At 48.0% G+C, this 12,197-nt stretch overlaps 1 protein-coding gene across 1 annotated transcript in view; it reads left to right on the forward strand.

The window, feature by feature from the left end:
• LOC140738184 (uncharacterized) overlaps positions 1-12,197 on the forward strand; it is a 159,244-nt gene that overhangs the window by 122,355 nt on the left and 24,692 nt on the right. The window contains exons 15-16 of the mRNA XM_073065300.1: positions 9,861-10,064; positions 11,824-12,042. Of these exons, the coding sequence (XP_072921401.1) occupies positions 9,861-10,064; positions 11,824-12,042 (423 nt within the window). The remainder of the gene's footprint in view (positions 1-9,860; positions 10,065-11,823; positions 12,043-12,197) is intronic.

Consider the following 12,197-nt stretch of genomic DNA (forward strand, 5'->3'; position numbering starts at 1 on the left):
TCCCTGCCTCCACAAGCCTGATAAGACCTTCCCCACCCATGGACGGCACCTGATGGCCCAGGATAATCCAGATGGGTCTGGTCAGATGGATGACATGGGACAGCACTGAGGACCTCTCCTCCAGGCTGTAGACCTCCCAGTTGACTAGGTACTGCACACACAGTCAATGACAATGTGAATCCATTAGACATTGAACCATGTACCTGGGCCATCTTCCACCATCCTGGGTTCTAGAGGTGCACTCTCAGGTGGGTTGAATCATCCATGAACAACGGGCTTGAGGCAGGACATGTGCAAGGTAGTAGGGATTCTGACGGATGGTGGAGCTGGAGATGATAAGTGCTAGATCGATGCAGTGGGTGATCTTGAAGGGACTGATGAACCAAGGTGGGAGCTTGTGGGAGTCAGTACGCAGGGGCATATCTTGGGTGGACAACCAGGCACAGTCCACAGGTCAGAGTAGTCTGGCTGGGTGCTGTTGACGGTTGCCTGGTGGTGGTAGCATGGCTGGCAGCTACGATGGCCTCCGTGCCCTTTTCCAAGCATTCCAGCAACAGCAAACCAGAACCCTGGCAGGCATGACATCCACCATTGGCTCCTCCGTGGGGAACAAAGGAGGTTGGTAGCCATGAAGCTCACCAAAAGGTGGCATACTCATGGCGGAGGAGGTGGGTATATTGCGGAACTCCTAAGTCGGAGTAGTTACTCACTCCATGTGGAAGAGTTAGGGGTGGCAAAGCAGCACAGAATCTTCTGCACTTGCTGATTGACTCTTTCGGTCTGACTCTTGGTTTGTGGATGATAGCCAGAGGACAAACTCACTGAGGTGCAGAGGATGGAGCAGAAGTCTCACCAGAAGCAGGAGAAGAGTTGTGTGCCATGGCCAGACACAATGTCCTGAGGGAAACCATGGAGGCAAATGAAATGCTGGAGAACAACTGAACCATCTCTGACAGAAGGTTGGGGAGGGCAATGAAGCGGGCCATCTTGGAAAACGGGTCCACCATGATCCCTTTGGAAGGTGGGAAACCTGTGACGAAATCCATGGTGATGTGGGTCCAAGAACATCAAGGGCCGCTGATTGGAGGAATTGGACTGGGCACCTGGGGGGCAGGTAGCAATGAACTGACATGTATCTGCAATCATGGTGAGCCACCAGAACCAACGTTGCAGAAAATCTAGAGTCCGATGTGCACCTGGATGGCCGGAGAGGAGTGAGGAGTGGGTCCTCTTGAGTACACAGCCACTAGCACGTGCATGAGCTAGAGGAGACTCATGCTGTAGGGCCTGGATGATCTGGTTCTCAAGATTTCAGATGATTGGGTGAGGATCGCTGAGGATGAAATGATGGACTGAAGGTCAACCTTCATTTCAGCTGGGTCAAACTGTCGTGAAGGGTTTCCACCTTATTTTTTTAGAGTGAGGTTGTAGAAGATTGTGAAGTTGAATTGCATGAAGAAGTGAGCCCAGCAAAATGACATGGGTTGAGTTGATGGGTTTGCTGGATGGACGAGGTTCTGGTGGTCCGTCCAGATAAGGAAGAGCTTTGTGTTCCCTATTAGCCAATGTCCCCATTCCTCCAAGGCCTATTTAATGGTGAATAGCTCCCTGCCTCCCACTCCATAACAGCTGTGTAGAGTTGAAGTTGCATGAGAAGGCTCAGGAATGTCTTCCTATCCAGTCCTCACAGGGAGAGGATGGCTGCGGCACCCAAGTCAGATGTGTCCACCTCTACCACAAAAGGTCCAGAAGGATTCAGATAGCAGAGAGTAAGAGCAGTGCTGAAGCATTTCTTGAGCTCCTTCAAAGCATGGCCCAGGTGATCTGTGAGGGAGGTGAGCGGACGGTGATTTGAAGTAGAAGTTGGAGAAGCCCAAGAAACGATGTAGATGTTTGAAGGAGCATGGTCAGGGCCATTCAATGACTGTGTGCACTTTCTTGGTGAAAGGACGTAACCCAGGAAGGAAATGACTGGTGTGTGGAATTGGCGTTTGTCTAACGTGCAGCACACTTGGTTTTTGAGGAGATGCAAAAGGTCTGAATGGACATGACAGACATGGTCTTGGAGAAAACAAGGATGTCATCGAGGTAGGAGAAAATACACACCTGTGAAGCATGTCTCAGAGGATCCAATGAATGAAGGCTTGGAAAGTGTTGGAAATTCCAAAGGACATCACCAAGCATTCATAGTGTGATGAATGCTGTCTTCCACTCATCCCCTTGTCAGATGTGGATCAGGTTGTACACGCTCCGTAGATCCAGTTTGGTGAAGATCTGGGCACTGTGGAGTGTTTCAAGGGAAGAGGGTCTTTTTTTGATGTAGCGATGGAGACCCTCTCATGTTTTTGTTTGATGAGGAAGAATCCTGGACTGGCTGGGAAATGTAGAGCTTTGACGATGTAGACATTCGTGGCTTAGGTCTCAGGAGGGGAGAAGGAGAACAGATGACCTCGGGGAGTGGTGGTGCCCTGGAGGAGGTTGATATTGCAGTTCTTTGTTTTCTGGGGCAGTAGGGTTTTGGCCTCCCCTTTACTGAAGGCGATGGCTAAGTGTTGCTCTTGTGGGAGTTTGGTGAGTTTGAGGACTTACAACTGAGGTTGCAGGCAGGTGTTCCGTCCTGTGTATCCCCAACTCAGCAGTGAACCGGAGTGAAGGTCGGGAGTTGAGACCCAGGGGTAACCCACGATGGCAGGAGTGCTGGGCAAGTCCAAGAGGAAACATGGTGCCTCTGATGCTCATCTGCCCAGATTGTGTGCATGCTCTGACCATCCCAGACCCCAAGGCATATCCATATATGGCTGTGATGCAGAAGGGGTGAGAGATTGGCTTGGTAAGGAGTCCAAGTTGCACACAGAGTCTGGCCCAGAATATTGCCTGTTGTGCCAGAACCTACCTGAGCCTCTTGTTCACAGAGAGCTGTCAAGGTGTGAATAAGAATAGTCGGACTATGGTGCTGGAGCAAGGGGCCGGGGTGGGAAGAGGGAGGGGGAGCTTACCAGGTAGAAGGCCTCTTGTCTTGCCTGGTGGTGTCATTTTCCTGGATGCAGTAAACATTTGATACATGGGTGAATTGCAGCTCCATAGTAATTGCACGTTGCTTCTCCACTGACACCCATACTCTCAGAAGGTTAAGGGAGTTCTCCCTAACTGCTTGTATTCCAAAGGCATTCTGATGTGGGCCCTGCAGCCTGAAATGATTCTGGAAACAGAATTGGGGCTCTGGCTGGTGATCTGGAGGGCTGTTCCATAGGACACTTGTCAAAACGGACGGCTGAAGACCTTCAAGATTGGTGGGCACCTCTCTCGTTGACAGCTGATCTTTCAAGCTCTATGAAAGGCTGTGATGGTAATGGGCCAGCAGCGCTTCCACTTTCCATCTGCACTTCGTCATGAGAGTCCTGAATTCCATGGTGTAATCCAGCGCCGAGTGAGAGCCTTAATGTATTTGATCCACTGCCTCCCTTCCACTTCCGGGATGTGGAAAACCCAGCACGTCTCAGCAGCCAAACGGTGGTTTTATTGTCCTGTCCTGACGAAGGGTCTCGGCCCGAAACATCGACAGCGCTTCTCCCTATAGATGCTGCCTGGCCTGCTGTGTTCCACCAGCATTTTCTGTGTGCGGTGGTTTTATTGTCCCATTTGGCAGAGGCCCAGATCGAAGCTCACCCAGTCAACAGAAAAATGGTGAAAGCAATCTTGGCTCAGTTCGTAGATGGCTGCTGCTCAAAGCGCAAGACACACTGGAAAAGGAATTTGCTGCATCGGTTTGGGGATCCATCGAAGCTTTTGGGCACCAGAATCTGGGGCTCCAAGGATGGAGATTGACTGGCATGGAGTGTGTGTAACAAGGACAGTGGCAAACAGATTTCTGCTGCTTCGGGATCACATATTCATGTCTGTGGACGACTTCCCACAGGTGAGCAAGCTGGGTCATCACTGGTTCACCCATTCTGTCCAGAGGCATAACCCAATCGCAGAACAGTGGAGATGATTTAGCGGTGAGCAATCACTTTATTAGTAAACTGCAAAGTAACATGCCTTGAGGGGCCACGAAACAAGAGAGAATGGATACTTAACACCACAAGGCAACAAGGTAACTGAAGGCTTGGAGCAACTGCTTAAGGCTGGCTGGTTCAATATGTGAACCAGGACTCTGGATGGGAGCTGGTTTTAAGTAGTGGCAGGTGTCTCCTGTTATCTGGGTGGAGGCAGGGAGTTGCCTTCCCGTGCAGGCCTGACAGCTGGGGGATGGGGGTTGTCAGGGATCTGATCAGGCTAGGGGTATTGATGGGGCTGCAGGGGTAGGGCTAGGTGCTTCATTATCATTGGAGCAACAAGCAATCTGCCGGAGGAACTCAGTGGGTGAAGCCACATCTGTGGGAAGGAAGGATATCCTGATGCAGTGCTTTGACCTGGCTCAAAACTCTGCCATAAATCATCATCCCCTTTGGCTGGTCAGACCACACACGCTCTCTTTAGCAGAAGGCTGAGGTGTAAAGCTGTGGCCTCACTGCTCCAGGAGGAACGGGACAGTGACCTGCACAGCTGCATCCGCACAGAGAAAACGAGGCACGTACATGCAAACAGCCCAGAGAAACCATATCCATGCAGAGGAGGTGTTGCAGTTCATGTACACACCACTGGAGGGTGCTATGGATTTCTAATCCATGAGATGGTGCACGGAGTTCCTGTAGGACTGGTTCTTGCTCAGAGCACATAACCAAGTGCTTGCGGACTGTGGAAGGAACATTTGCAGGGACCAACTGCAGAACGGAAATGTAACTGTATCTCCTCGTGGTAATTCGCAGTGCACTGAGAAAAAATGAAGAGATGCTGGAATGGGAGCAAAGAGGCCAGTGCAAAAATGCCACTGCGGAATTGAGAAAATAACAAATTGTTTCTACGTGTAAAGCTTGTTGTATGGGAATGGGTGAGTTGGAGGGGAGTCCTACTGGAAGGATAACTCTGTGACAAATAAGAACCTACCTTGTTCTGAGAATTTCACCCCACGTTATATTTTCTTTAGAGTATATGACCTGTTGTTTGAATTCATCAAATTGAGGTGCAGAGTATTCTAAACCAGGAAAAATCTTAATCAGAATCAAGTCCAGTAGCACAATGCAAAGACATTAAATTAAAAGATGAATGGTTAGTGCAAAGAAAGGATTAATAAGGTAGTGTGAAGCAACAAACATGAAACCCAGCAGGCCAGACAGCACCTATGGAGAGGAATAAACAGTCAGCGTTTCTGGCTGAGACCTTTCAACAGGACTGGAAAGGAAGTGGGCAGAGCAAAGGTAGGAGGAGTGCTCGCTATGGTGGTAGGTGAGACCAGGAGTGGGAGGGATGATGTGAGAAACTAGGAGGTGATAGGTGGAAGAGGTGGCTGAAGAAGAAGGCATCTGATAGGATAGGACAGTAGATCATGGAATAAAGTGAAGGAGATAGGGAACCAGAGGGAGGTGCAGGACAAATCTGGAGGGCAGGGGAAAGGAAGAGAAGGCGTGATTAGAATGAGGGAAACCAAAGGGGTAGGCTAAAACGCCCATTTGAGGGCAATGAAGGGGAGTTACTGGAAGTTAGAGAAATCGATTTAATGCTGTTAGGTTAGAGACCATCAAAATGAAATATGAAGTGTTGCTCCTCCGATCTATGTTTGGCCTCACTGTGGCAGTGGAGGAGGTCATGGATAGACTTGTCAAAGTGTGAATGAGAAGTAGAACTGAAAGGGATGGCCATCAGAAGATGCTGGCTTTTGTTGCAGACAAGGTGAAAGTGCTTGATGAAGCAATACCTGTATCTGTGACATTTCTTACCAATGCATGGGCTATACTGGGAAAACCAAATGCAATAAATGACCCTGACAGACTTGCAGCCGAAGGACTGCCTCACCTGGAAGGACTGTTTGGGACCCTGAATGTTGGTGAGGGAGGAAGTGTAGCACTCATCACGGTTACTGGGATGGGTGCCTGGAGAGAGTTTGGTGAGGAGGGGCAAGTAGACGAGAGGGCAATTCCTGAGGATAGCAGAGGGGAGAAGGAATGACGAGCCTGGTGGTGGGATCCTGTTGGAGATGGTGAACGTTGTGGAGAATGACGTCCTGGATGCAGAGGGGAGAGGGAATAATGTGCCTGGTGGTGGGATCCTGTTGGAGATGGTGAACGTTGTGGAGAATGACGTCCTGGATGCAGAGGGGAGAGGGAATAATGTGCCTAGTGGTGGGATCCTGTTGGAGATGGTGAACGTTGTGGAGAATGACGTCCTGGATGCAGACCTTGTGTTCATTCATTCTTGACCATTCACAAATCTGATAGCAGAGGGGAAGAAGCTGTTTCTGAAACACTGAGTGTGGGTCTTCAGGCTCCTGAACCCCCTCCCAATGGTATCAATGCAAAGAGGTCATATCCAAATGTGAGAGTCCTTAGTGATGTATGCCACCTCATGAGGATGTCTTTGATGGTGCCTGTAATGGAGTTGGTTGAGTCTACAAAGGCAGAGTAGTGCTTAATGGGACACTATTACAGCACAGGGTGTTCTGGAGTTCAGAGTTCAAATCCAGCACTGTCTGTAAGGAGTTTGCATGTTCTCCCTGTGACTGTGTGCCTTTCCTCTGGGTGCTCTGGTTTCCTCCCACAGTCCAAAAATGTATCAGCAGATTAATTAGTCATTGTAAATTGTCTTGTGATTAGGCTAGTGTTCAATAGGTGAGATGCTGTGGGTGGGGGGCTCGTTGTGGCAGAACAGCCTGTCCTCCGCTGTATCTCAAAATGAGTAAGTAAATACCCCTTCTGCAGATGTGCTATTGGTGGAATTAGCCTCCAATGTTGGAAGAACGGAAAACTACATCCAAGTTTAAAATATTGCTTTTGCCACTTACAAGAATCTAAATACCGTAGATTCCGGATTTTAAGCCGCTACTTTTTTCCCACATTTTGAACAGCTTTGAACTTTGCGGCCTATAATCCGAAGCGGCTAATGCATGATTTTTTTCATGCCGCCTCGTAAACATTTTGCCTCATAACAGTAGACCAATAAAATTGATGAGTAGTTCACAGAGGTCCAATGAAATTGTACGATAAATCAAGCGCACTTTCACAATTAAATTATTGTAAATCAGTCATTTGTACTCACCCTCATCAACATGGAAAACACTCGAAGCATTGTGCTGCCTACTTAGTTTATAATATTTTCGCTTAGTAATTCATTTTCTAGTTAAAGTTAGAAGAGTTTTAACTACGGTATATTTGTTTTCTGTACTACATCGCGGGATGCTATGACGTCACACCCGGTTTCGCGGTGTCTTGTGGGAAAATGCCGGTTTGCGATAAACGGAAAGGAGGGGGGGAGCGCATTACGCGAGCGGCTTTGGATCTGAGCGAACGCTGCTTTTAAGTTAAAGGTGATCAATAACTTTTCCTGGTAGGCTGCAATATATATATTTTTTTACCAGTCGTTAGGAGATATTGGAATGTTGTTCAGTAAAGAAGTATACGCAACGTATATTTAAAAGTAGCCGCGTTCGGGCACGGTTCGAAAAAAAGCATTTGCAATATGTATTTGTTTTTGTTACCATATGGATTTAATTAAAAGTTTAAAAAATCCTCACGTGTAATATCTTTCTGTGTAAATATCTCATATTACAACGTGGGACACCTGCGGCCGAAAATCCGGTGCGGCCTAAAATCCGGTGCGGCCTAAAATCCGATGCGGCCTTTACAATTAAAAAATTGATTTTATTTCTAAAATTAGAGCCAGCGGCTTTTAATCAGGTGCGCTCTGTAGTCCGGAATCTACGGTAGATTATTGACTCGAAATGTCGTATCTCAACTCCATCCTTTGGAGAGCTTCATCTTATGACTATAATGACTAACTTCGAGCATTGGTACGAGAAGAGCTTTCAGACCACTCTGGCAGGCGAATGTGGAACTTGACCAAATGGAAGTGATGTACAATGCTGTGATTTGTCCGGTTGCCATGGAGCCATTGCTGTTTGGTTAAATCTCAAGATGTGAACTTTGTGAACAGGACAGGCCTTGTGTAATCCAGAGGTAAGAGAACTTACACAAACTGTCCATTTCCAGGCCTATCCTGAAGTGTGGAAATAAAAAGCAAATTCCTGGGAAACTTGTGAACAAAGCAGAGACACTTGTGGCCTGGTGCACGTTCTGTCAGGGCAGTGCACTGCTGTGGTAATGCTGTTTAAACGCTATGAGAACACGAAGGAAAGATCTGCCTCAGCATCACTTATCAGATTATGTTCCATTTGATTTGAAATGAGCAAGATGGGAAAAAGACCAGTCTACCATGCACCTTATTGTCTACCTGCAGTGTACTTTCGTAGTAACTATTGCACATTGTTCTGCATTTTGTTATTTTACCTGGTTCTACCATAGTGATCTGATCTGTATGAACAAGCTGATCTGCAAGACAAGCTTTTTACTGTATCTTGGAAATATATACGCGATAGTCCGGACCCCTCAGTCCATTTGAAATCTTCAGCTGCCCACAACTGCGCTATGCCACCCCAAGTAGGGGTGGGACATTTCCCCCCACTGCTGACTGAGAAGCAAACAACCCCATGGCTTGAGGTCCGAGACCATTGAGTGCCACTTAAAATATCTGTGGTTGGCCACAACAGAACTTGCCTTCTGCCGAGTGAAACTCTGGGCGGGCAGCTCCAACTGAGTTCTGGACACTGACTCACACCTCCCCCGGTGAAGTGCAGTGGCTTCATCCCCTCACTCAGAGCTGCTGTGAACAGGCAACACTGAGGCTTCAGGCCTAATCCTCACTACGACTGAGGACTAAGCCCCCTCCATTCGCCCCTCCTTGCATCCAATAAATCAGCGAATCGAGCTTGCAGCATACCAGATTAACACAGTCCAAAGGGAGTTTGTGATCACAAGAGAAGCGACCATGACGGCCAGATTAACACGGTCCAAAGGGAGTTTGTGATCACAAGCGAAGCGACGGTGACGGCCGGACTAACACGGTCCAAAGGGAGTTTGTGATCACAAGCGAAGCGACGGTGACGGCCGGATTAACACGGTCCAAAGGGAGTTTGTGATCACAAGAGAAGCGACCGTGACGGCCAGATTAACACGGTCCAAAGGGAGTTTGTGATCACAAGCGAAGCGACCATGACGGCCGGATTAACACGGTCCAAAGGGAGTTTGTGATCACAAGAGAAGAGACCGTGACGGCCAGATTAACACGGTCCAAAGGGAGTTTGTGATCACAAGAGAAGCGACCGTGACGGCCAGATTAACACGGTCCAAAGGGAGTTTGTGATCACAAGAGAAGAGACCGTGACGGCCAGATTAACACGGTCCAAAGGGAGTTTGTGATCACAAGAGAAGCGACCGTGACGGCCAGATTAACACGGTCCAAAGGGAGTTTGTGATCACAAGAGAAGCGACCGTGACGGCCAGATTAACACGGTCCAAAGGGAGTTTGTGATCACAAGAGAAGCGACCGTGACGGCCAGATTAACACGGTCCAAAGGGAGTTTGTGATCACAAGAGAAGCGACCGTGACGGCCAGATTAACACGGTCCAAAGGGAGTTTGTGATCACAAGAGAAGAGACCGTGACGGCCGGATTAACACGGTCCAAAGGGAGTTTGTGATCACAAGAGAAGCGACCGTGACAGCCGGATTAACACGGTCCAAAGGGAGTTTGTGATAACAAGAGAAGCGACCGTGACGGCCAGATTAACACGGTCCAAAGGGAGTTTGTGATCACAAGAGAAGCGACCGTGACGGCCAGATTAACACGGTCCAAAGGGAGTTTGTGACCACAAGAGAAGCGACCGTGACGGCCACTCACTATTTCTCTGTAAACCTGCACCCACTCCGGCAGCAGCACGTTGTGCAACTCCTTCATTGTCCCCGCCAGCGAGCAACTTGCGGATGGGGAGACCCCACAGTACTATAAGTTCTTAATGTATAGCAGGGTCTTGCGATCATTGGATGTATGTGTAAGTGGAACGGTAGCAGCTTTTGTTGACACTGTAGAAGCTGCTGTGACCAGTCGCGCCGCCATCTTGCCAGAAACGGTTGCAATGTAATGAACTCTGGTTAGGCCACATCTGGAGTATTGCCTACAGCTCTGGTCGCCCTGCTATAGGAAGGATGTTGAAGATTTGGAGAGAATGCAGATGAGGATTACTCTGGTTTAGAGACCATGTGCTATCACAAGAGGCTGGATAAACTTGGGTTGTTTTCTCTGGAGCAGCAGGTACTGAGGGGAGATCTGACATAGGTTTATAAGATTATGAGAGGAATAGATAGAGTGTCAGGGAGTTTCTGTTTCCCAGGGTCGAGATATCTAACACCAAAGGGCATGTATTGAAGGTTCAAAGGGAATGTGAGGTTCTTTCACTCAGAGTGGTGGGTGCTTGGAATGCACTGCCTGCTAGGGTGGTGGAGGCAAACACACTTCGGGTTTTAAGGGACTCTTAGGTAGGCACGTGAATGTGAGGACGAGGGGGTACATGGACATTTTGTAGGTAGGAGGGATTAGTCTTTTGGGTGTTTTTAATTTGCTTTTCAGCTGACTCCACGAAACATTGTAGGCCAAAGGACCTGTTACTCTGCCAAACCGTTTTATGTTCTATTTCCATGATTAGTTGTCCTGAATTCGATCTGGTAATGAATTGCATCCTCCCAGGAACAGAGCCCATCTCTGCATGTGTGCTGCCACTGTTAGTGGAACACCCTTCTGTGGATTAAAAATGGACACCAGTGCTTGCTGATCAGTAATGAGGGAAAACTCACAACCATACAGGTACTGATTGAAATGTTTTGCAACAACACCAACCCAGACTCAAGGCTTCTCTGTCAGTTTGTGCATAACTTTTCTCTGCAGCGGTAAGGGAACTTGATGCTAAGGCATTGGGACGTTCAGTTCCATCACTCATAAATAACGTGACATGACTGCACCGATACCATAAGGCAAGATATCACAGGGAAGCTTCACTGGATGATGTGGATCATAATGTGTGAGTACAGTGTCTGACATCACCATCTCCTTTGCCTTTTGGGAAGCCAACTCACAATGCTTTGTCCATTGCCATTTCTTCCCAATCTGTAGTAATAAGTTCAAGTGGTGAAGCACAGTAGCCAGGTTTGGCAGGAACTGTTACACTAATTGACAAATCCTAACTGTGACATGTCCTTTATCCTTGGAGCATCCACCACTGCTTGAACTTTCTGAGCACCCTTCAGTAAACTTGTGCGTCAATGGTGTGACCACAGTAAGTGATGCTTGGTTTGAAGAATTCACACTCGTTGCATCATGCTCTGAGCCCATAATGTCTCTTGTAATTCTTACCAGTAACAATGATGTCATTCAGGTAACACTAAGTGCCTGGACAGCCTTGTGGAACCGGTCCATAGCTTTCTGCCGGAGTGCAGGTGAAAATGCTACTTCAGAAATAAGCCTATTATAACAATAAAACCCTTTGTGAGTGATAATGGTGAGAAACACTTTAGACTCTTCTTCTATCTCCATCTGTAGGTAGGCCTCAGCCAAGTCCACTTTGCTGAGATGTTTTCGTTCAGAAAGTTTACAAAGATATCCTCAATCCTAGGCAGAGGGTATTGATATACTTTTAGTACTGGGCTGATGGTGACCTTAAAATAACCACAGATCCTGACAGAGCCATCCTTCTTGGCTACTGGAACCACTGGCATTGCCCACGGGCACAATTCCTTCAGTCTCCATGTGTCTAACTCTCTGGCTACATAATTATGGATGTTATAAGGAGCCAGATAGGCTTTGAATAACTTGGGTGTAGCATTTTCATTTAACACTATTTCAGGCAGAAGCTGAAAGAAGAAGCGGCCAAAGTTAAAACCATCCACTGTTGGTCCGACCAATCGGACTCCATGCTGCAGGATTGCTTCGATGACATTGACTGGAATGTCTTCCTTGATGAGGATGTCTCCAAGTTCACGGAAGGAGTCACGTGCTTCATCCAGAAGTGCAACAACGGTGTTGTCCCCCAGAAGTTGGTCGGGAACCCTGGATCAACAGTTCGGTGCGAGCAGCACTTACCGCGCTGCCGGCAGTCAGCTGGAGCTCAAGGGAAGCAGCTGCGATCTGCGCAATGCTATCAAGGCTGTGAAACAACAATTCAGGGACAAGCCTGAGTCAAGGTTCATAATGAACAGCACACCTGACTTGTGGCGAGGG

Source organism: Hemitrygon akajei, chromosome 14 (assembly GCF_048418815.1).
Source record: "Hemitrygon akajei chromosome 14, sHemAka1.3, whole genome shotgun sequence".
Classification (NCBI taxonomy): domain Eukaryota; kingdom Metazoa; phylum Chordata; class Chondrichthyes; order Myliobatiformes; family Dasyatidae; genus Hemitrygon; species Hemitrygon akajei.